The sequence below is a fragment of the Siphateles boraxobius genome, unplaced genomic scaffold, assembly GCF_051911475.1.
Source record: "Siphateles boraxobius isolate OS27281-9 unplaced genomic scaffold, OSU_SipBor_1 9, whole genome shotgun sequence".
NCBI lineage: Eukaryota > Metazoa > Chordata > Actinopteri > Cypriniformes > Leuciscidae > Siphateles > Siphateles boraxobius.
In genome coordinates, this window is record NW_027509219.1 from 21720370 (window position 1) to 21742415 (window position 22046).

The window sequence follows — 22046 nt, forward strand, 5'->3', positions numbered from 1 at the left end:
TGCAACTGTGTCGTTCTATTAAGAATTGAAATAGTTGAAATATGCAAACAAGAAAAATTATATATCAATAAACAGTAATCAGCTGTCTTTTTATAAAAGTAAAATACAATAAGCATGTTTTTTTAGCTGCTTCAGCATTTATATTTGATTAAATCCATCACAAAATGAATATTTTATTGCACTGCAAAAAATAATTTTCTTACACTTATTAAAAAAAAATTTGTGCTGGCCAATGTAGATTTATACTAATATATATATATATATATATATATATATATAGTATAATGTTTAGAATTATGTTTATGCATAAATCTTTAAATCCCCCTGCAGTCGATAATTGTATCTCTTAAAACTCATCTTTGATAATCAAAGTCAAAAGTTTTTTTCCCTGTGAAAATAATTTCTTCATGCTTTAAAATTGCTTGAATATAACCACATCATTGCTTCATTTAGTAGCCTATACGCGGAACCATGAATATGTAAATTAGTTCCTGCCTCCACCCAATCACACCAGCTCGGACTACCTGATCCACTCAGTCAACTAGTAAATGCCACACAATGTCAATCGGAAATAATGGTTTAATTCAGCCATATATGTTTGTACCAGAGACTGATTCGGAAGAGGAAGAGCGAATTATACAGGATCATTTACAAGATGAATCAGAATGGTAATGTGTTAATGTATCGCTCTCTACAACTTCAGACACACAATGATAATTGATATGATAAGCCTTTGGCTTGACTACGTTATCAAACAGCTAATAATGTGCTGCTAATGTATCACAAACAACGTTTCCGTTCGCCATCTCAGAATCAGACAGCTGCCTGCTAAAAATCAGCATCCTTAGAAACACTTTGAACGTCATTGAGAGTCCGTGGAGAAAAGCCCCGCACGTTGACGGGATTAGTTACATGTTTGTGATGGTCGGAAACAGGGCGGTTTCAAACTACGTTTTTGAGACTGTCTTTGGTTAACTGCAGTTTTAAGGAGAAAATAATCAGCAATGGTGTTGACTGGAGAATTTGCAAATGGTTTGTATTAAAGCATGTTAAAAACATCACATTGACATATAAACAACCGTGATTTTTACCACAGGCGGTCTTTAAGAAAAGTTATTTAAGAGGTTTGTTCTTAAAGGTATCTATAACTTAGCAACTGCCCAGAACACCCTAGCAACCACCCAGAACAACCTTAGCAACCACCCAAAATACATTACAACACCCTAAAACACCATAGCAGCCACCCAAAATACCATGGAACACCCTAGCAACACCATAGCAACCACCCAGAACAGCCTAGCAACCACCCAAAATACCATAGAATACCCTAGTATAACCATAGCAACCACCCAGAACACCCTAGCAACCACCCAAAATACCTTAAAACACCCTAGCAACACCATAGCAACCACCCTAAATAGCCTAGCAACCACCTAGAACACCCTAGCAACTGCCTAGCAACCACCCAGAATACCTTAAAACACCCTAGCAACACCATAGCAACCACCGAAAATAGCCTAGAACACCCTAGCAACACCATAGCAACCATCCAGCACACCCTAGCAACCACCCAAAATACCATAGAACACCCTAGCAACACCATAGCAACCACCCAAAATACAATAGAACACCCTAGCAACTGCCTAGCAACCACCCAGAACACCCTAACAGCCACCCAAAATACCTTAAAACACCATAGCAACCACCCAAAATACCCTAGAACACCCTAGCAACTGCCTAGCGACCCCCAGAACACCCTAGCAACTGCCTAGCAACCACCTAGAACACCCTAGCAACCACCCAAAATACCTTAAATCACTCTAGCAACACCATAGCGACCACCCAAAATACCCTAGAACACCCTATCAACACCCTAGCAACCACCCAAAATACCATAGAACACCCTAGCAACTGCCTAGCAACCACCTAGAACACCCTAACAACCACCCAAAATACATTAAAACACCATAGCAACACCTTAGCAACCACCCAGAACACCCTAGCAACTAATATAAACTTCAAACTACTTTAAAATTCAAACTACTTTAAACTATAAACTAATTTAAACTTCTAACTACTTTTAACTTTAAACTTATTTAAACTTTAAACTAATTTAAACTTCAAACTACTTTGAACTTCAAACTAATTTACACTTTAAACTAATTTACATATTAAACTAATGTAAACTTCGAACTACTTTAAACTTCTTTAAACTTTCTGGTCCAAACTTTCACAAGCCAACTTAAAGTTTGTCTCGACGAACTTTTTCTAGTTGTTATTACTAGCTTCCTTGCCTCTTTAAACGGTAGCGCGCATTTGGGCTACTCCTGTATCAGCAGAGGTGGTATCCAAGGTAGCGAGGAAGAGTGACAGTCGCCCCAGCCAATCATTTCTTTCGTCCCGAATGGAATAATGAGCTGCGTTTATTACAGTCCTGAGAGAACTACAGAAACTCGATTTTTTAATCTCTTTTCCAGAGCACTTACATTTTAATTATACATTGATATATAAAGAAAGTTTAAACAAATTTGGAAAAAAGTGTTTTTGGGGATTTCTACCTACAATACCTTTAAAACAAAAATGTCAATGAGAGTTAAACATTTTAGAAAATATATCCTGGAAAATACAAAAATAGAGAAAAAAGAAATTTACTTTTTTGCAGTGTATGGTCATTGATATAAGTTATAAGTCCAGCACTGGATGGTTTCAGGAATTATTTATTTCTGTCCCACACTAAAACAGACACCTGTAAGTGTGGGCTCAGGATGAATTGTCTGTTTCCTTTGCTTTTTTGTTTGTCTTCTGTGCTTCATTGTGTCCGCTGTGCAGTCGTAAACCCAGCTTAAAAGAGAAAGGCAGTCCCTCTAAGAGCACCGGGGGAAAGGAAACCAAGACCCTCAAGACAGAGGACGGAGTCAAAGAGAATCAAAGCAAAGTGACCAAGAGCTTGAGCTTCACTGCAAAACACGCTTTCAGAATGAAAGATGGAGCTTCTCGGCAGAACTCTGAAGGTCAGAGAATGTTATTATGTGCACACATAGGACTATTGTGATTTCCACTGTTATACACTGCAAGATATATACTGCTTCCAAATTGTTGCATTCACCAGTATACTGTATGCCCTCACTCACTTACAATACTCACTTTGCATATCTTGCTTTTTCTTCCTTTGATGCTGAAGTTTAAGCATCAGAGTGGGACTTCAGCAGCTAGCGAGGATAGTTTTAAATGATCTGGCACAGAAACAGATGCCACTCCGGATTGCATGATGTGTCATAGCAGAAAATATGATGTCATTGACACTCCATTCATTAGAATTTTTAACACAGCAGGTGCGTTTTTCTATTTAAAGAAACAGCCCGCCAGAAAGACTGATGTATTTCGTAAGGTTCATAAGTTCAGTCCTATTGCTGAAACACATGAAAGTGACTTAATGTTTCAAAACATATAGTTTGAGTCCACAGAGGATTTCAGAGGAACATTGTGTTCTGGTCTGAAGATGTTTGTTGATTTGTGGCTTTTCAGTTGCAGTAACTATGATTTGCATCTTCCCTTTTACAAATACATTGAAGAAGGTTTATATGCTCTTACAATGCTTGATCCCCACAACATGTTTCATCTATGGTGAAAATGCTTTGGGGGTAATTCACTAAGAATGAATAACGTCTGCTGATAGTGTTGTTTAGTATCCGATTCACTACAGGAACTATGCAAATCAGATTTTATGCTAAATGAAATTTTCACTGCAGCAATTTCTGGTTTACAAAGAAGCATGTTTGCCCTAGGAAGAATGACAATTAAACTGGATTATGGGTGGTTAGTGAATGAGAAGTAGTTTTTTGCATTGAAATACCGTTATCTAAAGTGGCACAGTTGATTAGTGAATTCGCCCTTCTGTGTTTCTCTCATCATCTGTTTTATGCTCTTGGCATAACTCTGCAGTGCTCAACTTCAAAGTATATATAAATTGATCCATTTTATGTATTTCACTTCTTGCACACTCATCAGTTTCTCTCTCATTTCTCTCTACTGGAAAAAAATAAAGTGCTGATTGAGTTGCAAGACGAGGACTTCGCCATGAAGAGTTCTCCAGGTTAGGCCATGATCCAGAAATATGATCCAAAAAGCAAAGAAATGACAGAGGAGTTTCTCTCAAAAGTAGAATATATATTTATATAGCCTAATCAGAATCTGTAAGCGTGATGCAGCGATCACTCTCTCGAAAAGGTTAGAGATGGCAGAAATGACAAGATATTACGTTTAATAAATCACAAACAACAGCATCACAGACCTTCAAATTCAAATAAATAAATTATGCAGCAGTGTCACTACAGCATACATAATATTAGAAACAGGTGTCACTTCCAGTATCGTACCATTTGACTTTCCTTGAATAGGGTACAAAATAGGTCAAACTAAATATTCTTGTTCTGTTCAATATTTGTAATGTTTGCCAGTTTTGTAACCCTGTTATTAAAAAATCTGATGTGTGCTTTTGTTATTTACTAAAAATGACTAGTAGAAATAAAAATAAATAAATAGTGATAAATATGCTAGAATGAGCAACTGGTCAAATAACAGAGTTGCAAATTTATCTTATATTTATATATTTTCCATTGAATTAAAGAAAAAAGATTTTAAGTATTTTCTTCATCATTAACTTGGGTTTAATGGTTGAGCGTGAAGTCTAAAATTGAGAAAAACGTAAATAATATTCGTTTTCATAATAATATTCATAAATAATTCTTCTCACTTTGATGTAGAGATGGTTTATATAATATTATTTCTTCGATAACGTAAAAGGAAATTTTACTTTTTATTGTGGGAAAAGAGAGAAATATTTATTGCAATAATTATTTAAAATTAATAATCATTTAAAATAATAATTAAAAATTGTTCTTTGCTACAGTGCATTGAATATAACAGATTTTTTCAAAATTATGAAATTTGTTAGATCATTTAATTGTAACGTTTACCGGTCAAAATCACTATTTGAAGGGAGGCATACAGACAGTTTATGTATTTAAAACAATCTACTTTTTATGCTATGTTAATTTTATGTTACATAATAGTTCCTCTAACATATCTAATAGTCCTCACAACAAAAGTGTGAAATTTGTGGTTTAAGAAAAGTCATGAGACATCAGTCAGTACCGGTTTCATGGAAAGTGCCTTATGATTTGAAAGCAAATCTTCCCCAATCATAATGAAGCATAAGCCTAATATAAGCAACACCATGTTATACAGTTGCATGATGAAAGCCATTGTCATCTTTGACCATCTCTCTCTCATTTCATTTTCTTTCTCTCTCTATCTTTCACATTTGATCTCTTTTTTCTCTTCACATTTTGGCAGCGATTGAGGGCTTAATCAGTAAGACAAATTATGTTGTCTGGGGCTGCATCTCTTTAGCACTAGTCCAAAAAAATCTCAACACCAGTCTGCTAAAGAAACACTATGCATGTTTTAAAAATGGCTCCTTAATTATCAAAGCTTCACAGATCTGCCTATCATCCAACACTCTCTGTCATGAACGCTTGGCTGAAAGCTTCAACTCACTTGAAGCATCACACAAAATATGAATTTCTTCTCTGATGCTTGGATAGTTTTCACAGCATCTGTATTAGCCTCATCTGTCACCCATGTGACAGTGAAGTGCAATAGCAGATCAAAGCTAACGGTACTATTTGTCTCAGCCTGGATCTGTTTCTCATCCCATGACAGAATGTGTTTCATGAAGGTGTTAAGGAAACACTTTGCAACTTACACTTTCCATCAAGTACTTTGCACTAACCTGCATGAAGAAATGTCTCAGCTTATTAAGGAAAAGAGTTTGTTTCCAGAAATCAGTCCTGTGCAGTTTCGACTAGTTGGTTATGTCATTTGAATAGGATGCGCTTTTTCGGCTGTCACATCCTTATTCATATGGCATGAGGATGACACGTGTAGTACTAATATTTAAGCTTTTTTGTCCTAGCTTCACATGGTAAACTGTTTTTCATAGGGGGTTGAAATTTGCCCGATTGTTATATTTTGTAGGGTGCACAAAAGTTTCTCTCACATGTGCTATCGCACTAAATGCTCAGACTAGCAGGTTCTGGTAAGTGCTTCATGCATGAGAAAAAAAAAATAGTTTCAGCTCAAAATGCACATTGAAACATAAAAGCATGTCTGAAGCTTCTTACAAAAAAAGACTAATGCTGACAAAGTGATCCTGAGATTCGGAGGGCTATCAGTTTCAGAAATTTGACTTCTGAAGAGTGGAATAAATTAATTACGATTTTAAAAACTCACTTGTCATATATAGTAGAATTTACTTTTTTCCAAAGTGTGTCTAATTTGTGATTTAATTGTGCCTTACTAAAAGACATGCATAAGGAATAGTTAAAAAAATAAAAAAAATAAAAATTTACTCACCCTCATGTTGTTCCAAACCTGTATGATAATCTATGATGGGTTTTAATCTATCAATATATCATGAGCAAATGTACTGAATTTCAGCATAGCTGTGCATAGCATACCTGCAGCCTCATTCCTACGGCTGAAATAGTCATGCTAAAATTCAGAACAACATCATTTGCATGCGTGATATTGATTTTATACAACAGTTCTTTAAAAAAAGGAGTAACATATATAAAAAACCACACAACACTGCTTTCACTCCACACCTCTCACATACTCTGGTTTGGAACGCCAGGGATGCAGACAAGCACAGTGATTCTAACAGTGAAAAGTTCAAGTGCTGTTTGACTAAATATCACTCTTGGAACGCCACTTGGCCAATTAAATTCAAGGACTGGAACTAACTGTTGTATAATATGAAGCACCTTAGCAGTTTATCGAGCATGTCTGCCATGGCAGATGATTTCTGTAATCTTTCATCTTGTCAAATGGCTGTTCATAGTTAACATTAGGACTCTTTACATTGGGAGCAGCCTGTGCATTTGTGTGTTGTAGAGGCGAGCCTTCCAGAGGAGATTGGGGACGACAGGGGTTTCAACTGCGAATTTGTGCCGGATCTGTCTCCGGGACTCAAGGTCACCATCAGAGCAATCTGGTAAGACACATTTCTCACCCGACTGAAACAAATTAGGTGTGTACATTTTTGGTTTCACAACAATTCATTTTAAAAACAAAATAAACTATTATGTGATTTTTACAAATAATTAAATACTTTTTAAATGGATAAATTATTTATAATTATTTTAAAAACTGAAAAGAGTCATTTAACTGTTTCAATACACATCAAATGTTTATTAAATTCTGTAGTTCTTGCTCTGTTACAGTAACTTTTCTGTCTTCCCCAGTATTATGCGGTTCCTGGTGTCTAAGAGGAGATTTAAAGAGAGCCTCAGGCCCTATGACGTGATGGATGTGATTGAGCAGTATTCAGCCGGCCATCTGGACATGCTGTCACGCATCAAAAACCTTCAGTCCAGGCAAGACTTTAGTTCGTAAAGAACAAAAGAACCACATCACAAAGTTTTCACCATTACGGTGACCCTCTAACAAGGACACGATCCACCTGTTTCAGTAGTCACTCAGTATTAGTCAAGAGCTGTAGCTGGATTGTTGGCTGCAACCTCTGGTGGTCACTGTTTGGTACTGAAGAAAGATTAAAAAAATCGCGGAAAGATACTTTAACACTGCTTGTTCAAAATCACATTCACAGTGGTTGTTTTCTGTGTCACATCCAAAATGATTTGAATTCAGATTCCCTCCTTTTCTCTCAAATAAGCCTCATATATGTTGTGAAACAGCATCCACACATATACCAATATATTCCAACAGCAAAAACCATTTCTATCATACATGTAAACATGAAACACTGTTCCTAGAAGTTGGTGAGAACAGACATGTATGGAATATATTCTTTCTTATTTGTCGACGGTCCTCGCTGGGGTATATGGAATGGTTCCCATGTGTTGCTTGATGATGCTTGGTATCCATGTTCTCTCTGTGTGCTTTGCCAGGATAGATTTGATTGTGGGTCCCCCTCCCCCCTCGACCCCTCGTCACAAGAAGTACGTAATCAATTCACCAATGGCCTTCCCAGGCTGAATGGGTTTATTATTGGACAGCATAGTATAAAACTATAAATGTATAATGTCAAAGAGAAACATGAGGAGAAACTTGTCAATAACTGGTAGCATTGTTAACTGGATATTCTACATTCACATTGAGAAAGAATTGCATTTTGGATGGGTGTAAGTATCCATAATTACTTGAGTGCTTCAGAATTTAGCTTTAGAATTTATCAAAAGTTGATTTATAAAATTATATATATAAAAAAATTGTCTTTATGCTGTGCAATATTACTCAATATGGTGTGACCATGCAGCCTGCTTACCGGGGGACTGATGCAATTGTGCATGATGTTCCAGGGTTCAAAAAAAGAGAGAATAACTAAAATGTACAGTGTTTAAAACACAAAGCATCATAAGGCATGGAACCAGGTGACATTGTGAATTAATTTTCATTTATTTCCCCACATTTTTTATTATACAAATTCATTGCCATTTGTATGTTTGCCAATCAGTGTTGGGAAAGATATTTTAAAGGCCCTGTTAAACTCATGGCGAAGTTCTTTTACATTCTTTGTTTAGGGGTAAAATGAAGTTCTAAATGCGCGAGCACCGATATACTGTAAGCGAACATCCGAAGTCGCCCATACTGCTAAGACGGCGTTTAGATGAATATGTAAATGTGTGCTGCGCACTTTCCTCTCAATAACAAAATAAACACACAACAAAATTAAGAAAGCAGAAAGCATTTTTTTTAATAAAGCTTAAGAAAAGCAGCGTGGATCTGTTTGCACGAGCTTTGCAATTCGGCACTCTAGTAAAATCACGTCACGTTTATTTAGCCTATATAGCACTTTATACAATAGATTGCTTAAAATCAAGCAGCTTTACCTTATTAAACATGAAAAACAGTGTCAATGTCTCGTTTCATCAGAATTACAAACCTGCACGTATTGAACAGGAGAAATGAACTGGAGAAGAAAGCAGACGGAGTCTCCACGCACTCTTACCTATCACATAATCGCCACGCACCAATGGTAGTACAAAGGTGTTTACCAGCCGTAGCGAAGTTCACTTTGGCACGCTGTTTTGAACTCTCAAAACGATTTCACTTGAAGTATATCGGGGCTTTAAGGGGGCAAAACTCTTTCTAAATACAACTATCTGATGATATTATTTATCATTTAATCTGAGATATATTTTACTGGGTTTTTGAGTAAATCAATAATCTAAATTAAGGTGAAAGTACCAAAGTTGAACAGATATATTAACAAAATGCACCCTTAATCTAACTGAATTAAAAACAATAATTAACAGCAGCATTTAATAAATTATGCCATTATAAAGAAGTACACTAAATATCGCAGGGACTCAAATTGAAGCAAGTATTATTAGTCCTTTACATGAACCAATTTACTAGAATGAATGATCCTGAATAAGTTATTTTAATATTTTTTATATGCTATTGTAGTTTTTATTAGTATTTTGAATTAGCTTTTACTTTTATATGTTGAGGTTTAATTTTTAGAAAAGTTAGCTTGTGTTTTTATTGTTATATATATATATATATATATATATATATATATATATACATATACATTTCTAAATAGTTAGAATTTATTTTTATTTCAGTTTTTGTTAACTATAGCAATACTGATTTTAACCAATACTAGATAAGACATGGAGGACTGTTTAAGGAAAAACAAATTCACTAGAATGTTTTAAAAGAAAGAATCACACTTGATAGATAGAGCCTTTTAGGACAAACTGGTTCACTAAATTCTGATTTACTAGAATGAATGAATCAGATTTTCCACTCTGAAATATGTAGTTAAATTAGCCGTTTCTTTATTTATAGTTAGTTACTCCCCAACACTGCTGTCAATAACTTTTTTCATAGAAAGACACTCAGATGTGTTTTCACTGCAGTAATGTGAGCGTTCATCTCAGTGCAATGCACATCTTTGTTTGAAAGATTCATCTTTTTGAAGACCCTGATGAATGCATGCTGATTAACAACTTTGCAGTATGGCATGCAGCATGCAATATCACATATATTCACTTTCAGCAAATCAAGCTTCAATTCATTTTCTTCCCTATGATTTAAACCCTGCTGTCCTATGTTTGCATTCGCATGGTCAAGTTCTCCTCCATAAAGCTAATTTCTGTTAACTTGACAAGGTACAGTGCACAGTTAACCACTGAATCTCAGTGTGAATGAGGGCGTATTGACTATGTGTCGAAGTGATGGTCTATTGGATCACTAGAGTGGATCAGATTGTGGGAAAAGGAGGCGGGACAGGAGAAAAGGACAAACCCAAAAGTGAAACAGAGATGGCTGAGGACCAGAGCATGATGGGACGTCTGAACAAGATGGAGAAACAGGTGAACCACATTTTGTCAAATTCATTTGATGTGGCTGTATAGCCCCATATATGTCAGTGCTGAAGAGTCCGGTTGTCTCTCCTTGTGCAGGTGGGGGCAATGGACCTCAAACTCAACTTTTTGGTCAGCATGTATACCACACAAATGGGCATCCCGCGATCTGAGACCGAAGCTCTCCTGGGCTTTAAAATCCCTTACCCTGCTCCTCCTTACCACAGCCCTGACGATAAGAGTGATAAAGCACAAAACGAGGACGAGGATAAAAACAAGAGCGGGTCCCCTGTCCATCCTGGTCCTAACAGGACTCCCACAGACAGCCAGTGTCGGCCCTCTACCTCGTGGCACCAGCAGGAAGAACATCCCCTCAGCGTGCCTCTCTGGAACAACAGCCGAGGAGTGTCACCGATAGGCACTGACGACCCCTCACTGTACCGCCTCCCGCCTCCACCGTTCCACGAGAGCGGTGACAACAGCCGCTCGCGCAGGTCCAGAAGACCGATCCAGCAGCAGGCAGCCGTCGAGAGTGACACGTCTCTGTCCATTCCCTCGGTGGACCATGAGGAACTAGACCGCTCTTTTAGTGGCTTCAGCATTTCTCAGGCCAGAGAAGGGGAATATTTGCCTCCGGTGGGTCTGGGGCTTTTTGGTGGAGGAGGCGGGACGCTGTGCACCCGTCTCAGGCCTTATCTGGCCGAGGGGGAGTCAGATACGGACTCCGACCTGTATACGCCCGGAGCACCATCACCTCTCTCGTTTACAGGAGAGGGGCCTTTCGGTGACAGGATGTGGCCCGGTCTGAAGTAATTCTGAATTTATATTGTTCAGACCAGTGTCCAGGATGTAGCAGATGGACATGTATGTGGCCACTTAAAACTGTCGGAAGTTCAATCTTGAAAAACACACGTTAGAGTGATTACCGACTGCTCTGATGCAACATCAGCGAGAACGAATCATGAACATTGCGATTTAAAAAAGAGCCCAAATATGGAGGCTGAGGATATGTGTGTTCACAAGCGGAAAAGATTGAAAGTATTCAATTACCGGCATGGATCTTACTCAAATCAAACAAGGCACCTCTTCTTTATTAGTTTGCATAGTCACCACAGCTAATGCAGTATCAAATGCACTTTACCTTTTTTGATTCACAAGATATTTATTTATTTATTTGCATTGTCTTTTGTGAAATGCGTTATAAGACTGTCATGCGAAACGAGTAGTTTATCAGGGCATGTGTTCGTAGTAAGCATTTAATGAACATTATAAAATGAAAGGTTCCAATGGAGAAAATAATTTCAGCCAAAGAAACCGACGACAGAAAGTTGAGCATGCCTTACAGGTACTTTCCCCCTCTTACATTTCTTATCTGAAGGGTTGAAAGATGAATTAATTTGTCTAGCTACTTTTAAAGTCAAAGCACTCACAGAGAGAGACGTGCTTTTTGAGGAACTAATAATATTTCCACAAACCCTGGTGATTGTTAAAGGAGAAATATCCATGCTATTGTATGCAATCGGTTTTAATTTTCTAGAATTTGGTAACTTGCACTAAGAAATCACATTTTATGCTGTAGTGAAGAAGGCACTGAATAATAATCAGACCTAAAAATACACTAACTGCATGGCATGTTTATGGAATATAGCTTGCTGACAACCTAATAGGATGACAATTGAGATTAGAAAGAAATAGCAATAAAAGAATGTCGCATTAACTGCAGTAAGATATAGTCAGGGATAAAGGAATGTATCAAATGTATTTATTTATTTATTTATTTTCCAGGTCAGTTTTACTTTGAAAGCACTTGTTTGTACAAGGTGTCCTGTAGGGACGAGAGACATGTACATCTGCAAATGTATCACTTTTCCTAGTAAAACAGAAGATGATTACATCTATCTAAATGTGGTTTACATAAAAAAACAGAGATTACCATGTTAAAAGACATAAACATTTTTAAAAAGCTGTATTTCAAAGCGCTGTTCAAACATAACACTATTAGGTTGCATCCTGTATGGAAATAAAGTTGGTCTTATCTCAGTTTGTTTGCTTGTCTGTTTCATGACGTTTTGCATGGTCTTGTGCAATGATTTCTTAATCATAATGCAGAGGCCTTGACTTCTATGTTGTGTTTTGAATTATGTTGAATATCCAAAATCCATGTGAATTCAGTAGATCCAGTCCAAGCTGTCTGTGGCCCAGTAGTAAGACAGCAGCCCCACCACTGTCGCAAGACTCACTGCTAACACTGACCCCAGCAGGACAAGACACTAGAGAGATCAAGGCAGAGTTCAGTCAGAGTCTTATTGGTGTTATCAGTAGAAGAAGATGTACCATGAGCATGTTGTTATTTACACAAAACACTGTTATTTTTTATTATTTATATCCACCTTTTTCCTAACGAGCCTCCTGCTTTTTAGTTTATGGAAGGCACGTCCAGTTTGGGGTAGTTCCACTCAAAAATACTGAATCAAATCATAAGGTTGTGCTACAAATATTCCTTATCCAATAGCCCACTGCACATTTGTGGTCTAATAAATGAATAATGAATAATTCACTGCCATGCACAAATTATCTCTCGTTTTCTCCCCAAATCCTCACGTCTCTTTCCAAGTTTGTTTTCACACGGATGCTTTAAAATGTAAGTGTTTACTGGAATGTTTCTAAAGCAGGTATGCATTTTTTATTATTTGTCAAAATGACGGAAATCACTTTAAAATATCACTTAATGTTCCAGTTAAGAAACATTTTTTGATTAAGGCAACGTATTTTACATAATACAGACATCTGTTTCTACAGTGATATTTAACACGTCCGTAATATTGCTGCAGAAATAATCAAGCTTTTAGGGTTCTGTTGCTCCCAAAATCTGTGCAGGTCACTCCCATGATTTGTGCAAAGTGTAATGGGGCGTAGTAGGAAAACGGCGATTATGTTTTAAGGACAAAAAAGCTTTTGTCTAACCTGTCTCCAGATAATAAAAAAAAAGGAACCTCAAATATATGACCGTTTTATCTATTTTGTAATGCTGTTTTTTTCTTTTTTTTCTTTTTTTTCTCTTTAATCCTAGCGAGTTTATACTTACCTTATTTCTTTTGGGGTTTTCCTTCAGCTGCTTGCATGCCTTTTGTAACCCCTTTGGCAAAACTTTGTGCCTTGCTGCGTATAAACGTCTCTCATGTGGGTCATCAGAATCACTTTGGTCCTGAAACGTGGAGAGCAAATAATGTGAGATTATTATTATTTGATTATTGTGTTGTATGCTTGATGTTCTCACCTCAGTCTTCTGGACATTGGCAGTGTCATCTTCTGAGTTTGATTCGTGTTCACTGCTGCAAGGCAATATTAAATACAAATTTACCAATCTAAAATCTGAATGAAATTTAAAAATGAATGAAATCCATCTTACCTATCATTATCTTCCTCATTTTGAGAAGATCCTTGATCCAACCTAAACATTACCCTGTGGGTCCTGTCTGTTACTTTTGAGAGAGAAATGCGCACTTTACTTATTTATGTATTCATTCATTCATTCCTTATATATATTCATTTTTTCGTTCATTCGTTTATTTATTAATTTGTTTGTTCGTGCATTCATTCATTCAGCATTTTTTTCTGAACCCATGTCCTTGATGCTTGAGCAACAGCAACAATTTTTATTTAAAATAACTATTTTAAAACATTTTAAAATAAATGTATTCCTGTGATACAAAGCTGAATTTTCAGCATCATTAGCCTACTCCATTCTTTAGTGTCACATGATCCTTAAAGGATTAGTTCACCCAAAAATGAAAATTCTGTAAGTGATTACTCACCCTCATGTTGTTCCGCTTAAGACTTTCGTTAATCTTCGGAACACAAATTAAGATATTTTTGATGAAATCTGAGAGCTCTCACTCCTTCATAGGTTGCAAGGTAATTTCATCTGCCAGCCCAGAAAAGTTAGTAAAGACATCGTTAAAATTAATGACTACAGTGGCTCAACCTTAAGTTTATCAAGAATACTTTTTATGCGCAAATAAAAACAAAAATAACGACTTTATACAGCAATTCATTTTCTTCTGCGTGGGCCTCTGAGTTCACAACAGCGCCACAACGCATGCACGAGAACTGAGAAGATGTTCACAGTCATTTGAGGGGAAAGTGTGAAAGGTAAGCCATTAAAGTTTTCTCGTTGGTTTCTCACGATTCGGACATCCAAGAAATGCACACTTTAGAACCATTTTAAACACTACATCTAGACCCATCTGCGCTCTCGTGAACTCACATCAGAGGCCCACGCAGATGAAAATTAATAGTTGAATAAAGTCGTTTTGGGGGGATTTTTGCGCACAAAAAGTATTCTCGTTGCTTGATAAACTTAAGATTGAGCCACTGTAGTCACTTGGACTTTTTTAACGATGTCTTTACTAACTTTTCTGGGCCGGCAGGTGCAATTACCGAGCAGCCTATGAAGGAGTGAGACAGCTCTCAGATTTCATCAAAAGTATCATAATTCTTGTTCCGAAGATGAATGAAAGTCTTACGGGGTCCTAACAACACAAGGGTGAGTAATCACTGACAGAATTGGGTGAAGTAACCCTTTAAGAAATCATTCTAATATGCTGATTTGAAGCCTAAGAAACATTTCATAATATAATCAATGTTGAAAACCATTAATATTACTGTTAATATAATATTAACATAAAACTTTTTGTAGGAACCGTGATACTTTTTTTTAGGATTCTTTGATGAATATAAAAATTAAAAGAACAGCATTCATTTAAAATATAAATATTTGTTTATATTTAAAATGCATTACTGTCACTTTTTATTAATTTAATCCCCTGCTGAATAAAATTATTAATTTCTAATTAAAATCTTACTGACCCCAATTTTTTTTCAACAGTATTGTAACTTCTATAAAACATTAGAGCACTTACCCTCATTTTGCTTTTCATTTACAGACTCTTCGTAGTATCTGTCAATTCTCGCTTGTTCCTGCTCCATGTCCCTCTCTATTTCCTTTTTCAGCTTCTCCAAGAAATCATCCTGATCATCACAGATCTCCTCATTCATGTCCTCATCCATCAGAAGTGAGCTGAAATTTTCTATGTATGAAACTTCTGAGGGTTCATGGCTGTCTTCCTTAATGCTCTGTTCTTTTTCGACTGAACTGGACTCTGGAGGATGCAACTCTCTGATGCAACATTTTGTGCTCAGTTCCTCTTCACTGCTGTGTGGCAAATCACGTCAATCAAATATATGAGCTTGTATGTTACACTAAAATCTAATATATATATATATAATATATGCAAAACACTTTACTTTTGAAGTAAAGAATCAAACTTTGAAATCTGTTTTACCTGTCACTATCCGCCTCATAAAGATAGGATTCTAGATCCAAACAAAACGTCACTTTGTGGATTCTACCTGGTGTAGTTGTTGGGAAAGAATTTATCCAGTCAAATTCATTTATGAAATTCCTAATAAAAATCTGGTTCACAAATAAGCATTTACCTTTGTTTTCCTCGCCTTCGGCGGGCTGGTAGAATCTGTTAAATGCCTCAATTCTTGGTTTTTCTTTCTCCCATTCCCACTTGTTATCCTCCTCATCATTCTCCAGCTCTTCCTGAAAATAGTCCTCTTCATCACAGATCACTTCTTTTTCATTAATGTCCCAGTCATATTCGTCAAGCTTCAGGTTGTGATCGTCCATCAAGGTCCAAAATGTCCCGGGTAGCAAAGTGTTGATATTTTCACCAATGTCTGAAACTTCTGAGTGTTCACTGATATCATGTTCTTTGTTGTTCTTGGCCTTTAGTAGATGTGACTCACTCACATTTCTGTGTTCAGATGAGTATGTCTCAGAAGATCCTTCCATTCCTGCTTTAGGAGATGCTGGATTGCTTGAAAAATGTTCTACATCACACATCTCTTTCTGACTATCTGTGACCACCACATCCTCTATTTTATGTTTAATGCTGTCCCGATCTCTAGCAAAGTCTTTCATGAAGTTGTGCTCTTGTTTCATGGCAGCTGGGTTGTTTTCCTCCAAGATTGTATGGGAATTGAAATCAGGGTTTTCTTCTTGGCTCTTGCAGTATTCTCCATCACTGCTGATATCACTATCATAGTCAGGCTGCTCAGTCATGTAAGATTCACTGGAATTAGATTGGAAATTCGCAGAGATTCCAAAATCAGAACTTTCCCCCGTGTTCGAAATCTCACTGTTATATTCGTCATGTCTAATACTGTCCTGCTTTGTCCGGAACAATATGTCATCATCAGATTTCCCAGGTGTCTTCACATTCAGATCCTCATTCTTGACATAAGTGAGCATGTCTACAGGATCCTTACACCCATCTTTCATTTGAACAACATCATTCTTTGAAGTAACAACTTTGTAATTCAGTGGAGATTCTTCAAGGTTCTTCACCTCATAGGAACAACCCAGAGCCAGCTTGGTGTCCGTGTGATTGGGTTGTCCACCCTCATGACCCTCACTGCTGTCCCCACTATCACTTTGAGACAAATCAGAGGGATACTCTGCTAAACCTTCCTCTTCTCTTTCATGATTTTCATGATCATCTTCTGTAAACTCTTTCATCTCATCCCCAGACTGGACCTCCATTGATGCTTCTGGTCCATGGTTCTTCAGTGGATGTGATGGGGTCTGTGTGCTCATTGTTTCCAGATCATAGTGAGTTCCTTTTGGAAGAACCATTTCCAGCATACTGACATCTTCAGCTTGTACCTTGTTCATTTGATGGATATCTGCATGTGTCTCGACTTCCTCCTCTGTGCATTCCTCATCATGCAAGCTTAATTGCTGGTTTTGTGTTTTTGGCTTGTTTTCATCTGTATCGTCGTCATCCCATGAACCACAGGGCATAGATCCTGCCTTCATGCTTTGTTCATATAATGAGAAGTACCTATTGTTCTCAGAAAAGTTCTTAGTTTCCTCTTCCCTATTTGCCCACTCTAAATCTATGTCAGACTCAGATCCACTGGATTCTCTGTGACTGTTGTCGTCCTCCATGTCGGGCTCATTTTGAGGTACGTCAACGTCGTCATCAGAGTGTAGATGCTCAAAGTTTGCCTCTGTTTTTATTTTTTTAAAAGACAACACAATGCAATGCACAATTTAAAATATGGGTAAACCACCTATGAAAAATCAAAAGCAAAACTATTATATTACTATATATTAACGAGGTACATTGGGCTGTATTTTTATAGTAAAAAGTCAGATTATTTATGGAATAAATTTGTTTAGTGGTGAGAATCACAACCTGCACAGTTGGCTACAAAAGTTTTCACTTCTTCACTACACAAAAGGTCTCACACAAAAATCTTACCTGGGAATGTGTCCTTTAGAAAATCAGCAATGTTTTGCTCCATCTTGTTTTTGACACAACGGTGTTAAGCATTTAATTTCACCCCGTACCGACAAAATCAAATACTGACATGACAGACACTCTGAATGTTCCACCACTAGACAAAATAAGCGTGTGTGATGCGTGCCACATAATGTCATAGCTGCTTCCTGTTTAAGTAAGGCCATAACATCAAGAGCATGAATAGAAACATCACAGAATTTAGCATGTACTGAACAAAAAACTGCTAAATTGCCATGCAATGTAAATAAACATTGTTAAAAATAATTATCAAAATTTATCCAAGTATGTCAACCTATATTTACTTGATTTATTACATAGTATTTGTGTGTGTGTGTGTGTGTGTGTGTGTGTGTGTGTGTGTGTGTGTGTGTGTGTGTGTGTGTGTGTGTGTGTGTGTGTGTGTGTGTGTGTGTGTGTGTGTGTGTGTGTGTGTGTGTGTTACTGCTGCTGCATGAGTGCAGCCTTTTTTGACATTTTCTAGGTTGTGGTTTGTGTAGCTCTCAACCACACCATATCTCCGCTAAATTGATACATCCTCCTCATGAGTAACAGTATATTTATCCAAACGCTTGCAAACACCTCAGTAAAATCTGTTTTTAAGGTTATACAAGATGGTCAATTTCCATTTTGACAGTTTTCTTTTTTTTTTTGTGAGCCACTGCAGTGCTGCGAGTTTGAGTAGTCATTTTTATAGCGTGAATTATTTATTGACTTTACAGAATGAAAGAACAGAAGCGCATACAGCTTCTATTCATCTTGATCAAAACAGTGTAAGGGACTGACAACATATGACTGACTTAAATAAGAAAATGACCTTTCATTTTATATATGTATGAGTATTTGTTAAAGAGTCACATTTGAAGTTTTGTGAATTTAATCCATGTATATTAGATTTTCTTACAATTTCAAGTATTACAATGAGACTGGCAATATGAGGAAATTGTGTTTATTATTTAATCATCTCCACTATTAGCAACATCAAATACAGGGCACTTAGCAGAACAGCAAAGCAAATTATTGAATCATTTAAAATAATTTGTATAATAATAACATGGGTAAAGATACCAAAACGGCTTAAATAGTGTAGTAAACTCTACAATATAATAATTGGGCAAGTCCTTTTTTTCCCATTACCCTTATCCATTCACATTTTTTCTCTGCAGCATCAGTTAAGTGTCTTAAAACATGTATGTGTTCTGCCGCTGGTGTTTCCTTGTGTGACAACATTGTACACAGACTGCATAGTATCAGATGTTGATACTGGAGCACAGTACAAATACCAGTAAGTTATCACAGTATCAGGCTGTTAATTATATTAGTATCTGTACTTTGTAGGCCGTATTCACAGATATTCCTCATTTTACAGTTCGTGGCGCATGAGGTAGCGATGGTTTGCTTTTAAATCCACTTCTACAGGATAGTGGTCACTGACTTCCAAAGCCTAAATGCAAAAAAAGAAAGACATTTCAAATATTGTTTATGAATTATTAACTCTGTTTTGCAGTTCTGTTTACCTCTTCCTCAGATAGATGAAATTCTTGTTTGAAGTTGAACGGTTGAGCAGATTCTGGAACTATCCCTGAAATGAGTTCTTTTCCATGAACAATAATCCTAAAGGGGATTTTCAGAACGATTAAACTGTTATACTGTCAAACACACATTGGCATGTCATTTTGTCAAACTGGTAACTGTAGTTTAGACTCAGAATGCTATAGAGTGCTGCAGGAATGAGTCCTAAAACCTGGAAATGCTTTTTTGAACTTTAGTTTTTCCATGAAATAAAATAGTTGTCGAATCATTCCGCCTAACATCTCATTTTAACCGGAATAAAAGAAATAAACTCATTCAGGTTTAAAATATCATGAGGGTGAGAAAAAGATCATTTTTGGGGGATAAACAATTTCTTTAAATCATTGTAATTAAAGACCAGGTGTTCAAGTCAGTGGGTTTTTGAATGGGTTTTTGGTCAAATGCCTGAAATGAGGTCTGTGGTTAACACAAGCTTGTGATATTTTCACGTTTTATTCTGTGGCATGAAACACATCAGTAATACCACTCGTGTCTTGAAAAAGGTGGTTGCTTACAAGTGGCTAAATGAGACTATAGAAGTTGTCGGGGACAGTTAACATTATCACGGTGAACAGGGAAACTCATCTACTCACTTACCACTCAAGTTTGTAGAATTTAAATAAAGACTGAAAGAGTTGGCGGAAGCTTAGCGGTAGTGAAGTAGGCTATGTGACTGTGGTGGGTTCATTTTTTGCCTATAGCTTTTTACTTCTGGCGATTCTATTTAGGATACAAAATTCATAAAAGTTGTGGAGATCATCTTGATGATCAAAATGTAAGAATTATATACATTTGTTGGTTATTTTCTACAATAATCCAAAAAGTCTATTGGCTTTTGTAAAGGAAACCAGTGAGATGCTATCTTCCGGATTGGCCTACAAAATCATGTCATCCCTGCAGCGCTCTGTTGTCACAATATGGTTTTTGTGTATAGGTTTGCTAAGAAAGTAAGACCTGTCATAAGCGCAGCGTGTTTTTTCACGCACTGTAGTGTCTTGTTCATCTCTGATCAACCAGTGGAACTTTGGGTCGCTCTTGAGACGCACGTTTTTCAGTCCTTTATTGGTAACATAGCTGCAGGCTGCATTTAAGTCCCCCAGGAACATCACATTCTAGATAAGGTAAAACGTTTGTTATACAATCGAGGAATTAATATAAATTATGTCATTCTGTCCATCGTTCTATCTAATATATTTGATAGGTTTGGTGCACCTCAGTTTTCCATTTCTTCCTGACTGTTTGGAAGACCTCATAAAGTGCCTCCATTTCTTTCATTGCATTCTTAGGACAGGTGTGCTGACCAATGAGGACGAAGTTCTTCACCACTGTAAGAAGATACAGCCAATCAGATTCAATATAAATGTATCTGAGCTAATCATTGTGTTGTAATGTGCTATTTTAAGGTTTCTGCGACGTACATGTTGTGGGAGAACGGATCCATATGATGAACGGCTCTCTGGAGAACACTCCTGCTGCGGTCTCATTGAATTCTGGATGCTGGTATTGCTCTTGCACCTGTAGCATGTCTTTTCTGTGAACACAGCATGTGCTGGATGAGTTCATATTCGCTCCTAGTGTTCGCAATTTCAGGTATGTTCACTACAGATTTAACACTTACACTTCGCTTGTGTTAACATTTGCGCACGACATCCATTTTAAAAGTTTCATTACCTGTAAATGTACACATACTGCTCTTTGTACGTTTTCTTCCCCATTCTTTTACTCTCTAAATGGGTGTAAATGTGAGATGTGTCAAACCTAGGGGAAGCGAAATGAAAACATTTTTATATTATACATGAATTAGTTGCATGCATCAGTGACACATGCAGTAAATATATACCTGTTCAGGTTCATCAACAGTGCAGATACGGCTTGACCTTTAGAATCTCGAACCTCTTGAATCAAACTCAGGTCACAGCGAGAAATGATCTAGAAATTACATAATAATAATAATTTTCAAGAATTTAAGATGTTTTAAGATAGACAGACATTAATCTTTATTCATACTGTCAAAAATATTTTGTACCTTTATCAAAATCTCCATAACTCTCTTATTACTGGCCTTTGCTTCCCCATAACTCTGGATGTTGAAGGCACAGATCTTCAATGATATTACAGAATTCCAAAAACATAATCCAACAAAACATGCCAGAAGAGGCGACTTCATTTATCAGAGCTTCTAGAAATACAAAGTTACATTAGTCAAACAGAACACTTCCAATTTTTGTAAAACTGGATACTGTAATAGTAAATAGCATATAAGTTATAAGTTCTTGTTGCACAGCTCGTGTTATTAGCCAGCTTATGTTAAAACAACTCAGGTCTACAGCAGCTTCATACTGTGGTATTGCACTTCCAGTTTTGTAACGTTAAGCTGCAATTCAACCATAAAAAAGTTCCTCTGTAAATTTAAATCTATGAACCAAATGCATTTCCATGAAAATATAATTTGACTCACCCTGTATGACGGCTGTCAAGCTATTGAGAGCGTTAAAGTGTTGGAATGAATGTTTTAATGTGCTCTGGTTATCTTTACACAGGAAGCCATGGTGAAAAGCAGTGTTGGGCAAGGGGAGGGGCAGTGTGTGAATGTGTTCAAATGAGCTGTGTCAGAGCTCCATTAATGTGTAGGTCAGTCTGGAACACTAAAGAGCGTGACCTGTCATGACAATGTGTTTTTTAAGCCATTCAACGAGAC

The 22046-nt window shown here is 36.9% G+C and overlaps 3 protein-coding genes across 12 annotated transcripts in view; 1 reads left to right on the forward strand and 2 right to left on the reverse strand.

The window, feature by feature from the left end:
• kcnq2a (potassium voltage-gated channel, KQT-like subfamily, member 2a) overlaps positions 1-12440 on the forward strand; it is a 28440-nt gene extending 16000 nt beyond the window's left edge. For 2 of the 6 annotated variants that reach the window (XM_077224007.1, XM_077224009.1), the window contains 6 exons: positions 2830-3011; positions 6958-7057; positions 7308-7439; positions 7974-8024; positions 10292-10409; positions 10500-12440. In XM_077224007.1, coding sequence (XP_077080122.1) covers positions 2830-3011; positions 6958-7057; positions 7308-7439; positions 7974-8024; positions 10292-10409; positions 10500-11213 — 1297 coding nt within the window. In that variant the 3' untranslated portion in view covers positions 11214-12440. Of the gene's footprint in view, positions 1-2829; positions 3012-4045; positions 4094-6957; positions 7058-7307; positions 7440-7973; positions 8025-10291; positions 10410-10499 lie in introns of all 6 variants that reach the window. The other 4 variants (XM_077224008.1, XM_077224011.1, XM_077224006.1 and 1 more) reach the window with 3 other exon arrangements.
• Positions 12141-18170, reverse strand: LOC143732699 (uncharacterized). 3 transcript variants are annotated; one of them, XM_077224015.1, is made up of 8 exons: positions 17738-18170; positions 15900-17483; positions 15746-15812; positions 15323-15615; positions 13810-13882; positions 13678-13732; positions 13486-13605; positions 12141-12670 (listed from the first exon to the last, which is right to left on the reverse strand). In XM_077224015.1, the coding sequence occupies exons 1-8, from the start codon at positions 17778-17780 to the stop codon at positions 12569-12571; spliced, it is 2337 nt and encodes a 778-aa protein (XP_077080130.1). In that variant the 5' UTR covers positions 17781-18170; the 3' UTR covers positions 12141-12568. The 3 variants fall into 3 exon arrangements, with proteins under 3 accessions (XP_077080130.1, XP_077080129.1, XP_077080128.1); XM_077224014.1 differs by lacking the exon at positions 12141-12670 and having other exon boundaries at positions 13230-13605; positions 13810-13876; XM_077224013.1 differs by lacking the exon at positions 12141-12670 and having other exon boundaries at positions 13232-13605.
• A 539-nt stretch (positions 18171-18709) lies between these two features.
• Positions 18710-21896, reverse strand: dnase1l1l (deoxyribonuclease I-like 1-like). 3 transcript variants are annotated; one of them, XM_077224448.1, is made up of 9 exons: positions 21807-21896; positions 21375-21527; positions 21189-21277; positions 21020-21106; positions 20767-20879; positions 20561-20673; positions 20303-20460; positions 19294-19390; positions 18710-19220 (listed from the first exon to the last, which is right to left on the reverse strand). In XM_077224448.1, exons 2-9 carry the CDS (start codon positions 21513-21515, stop codon positions 19140-19142), a joined length of 879 nt encoding a protein of 292 aa, XP_077080563.1. In that variant the 5' UTR covers positions 21516-21527; positions 21807-21896; the 3' UTR covers positions 18710-19139. The 3 variants fall into 3 exon arrangements, with proteins under 3 accessions (XP_077080563.1, XP_077080561.1, XP_077080562.1); XM_077224446.1 differs by having other exon boundaries at positions 19014-19220; positions 21375-21524; positions 21807-21879; XM_077224447.1 differs by having other exon boundaries at positions 19084-19220; positions 20335-20460; positions 21807-21886.
• Between the last annotated feature and the right edge of the window lie 150 nt (positions 21897-22046).

Coding starts and splice junctions, on each gene's coding strand:
- LOC143732699 (XM_077224013.1), bottom strand. CDS start 17,780: ATGGAGCAAAACATTGCTGATTTTCTAAAGGACACATTCCCAG. Junction 13,883..15,322: donor AAATGAAAAGCAAAATGAGG/GTAAGTGCTCTA, acceptor CTCTCTCAAAAG/TAACAGACAGGACCCACAGG. Junction 13,606..13,677: donor CCAATGTCCAGAAGACTGAG/GTGAGAACATCA, acceptor TCCACGTTTCAG/GACCAAAGTGATTCTGATGA.
- dnase1l1l (XM_077224448.1), bottom strand. CDS start 21,515: ATGAAGTCGCCTCTTCTGGCATGTTTTGTTGGATTATGTTTTTGGAAT. Junction 20,880..21,019: donor CAGTATGTGTACATTTACAG/GTAATGAAACTT, acceptor CTGTGTTCACAG/AAAAGACATGCTACAGGTGC. Junction 20,674..20,766: donor GATCCGTTCTCCCACAACAT/GTACGTCGCAGA, acceptor ATCTTCTTACAG/TGGTGAAGAACTTCGTCCTC.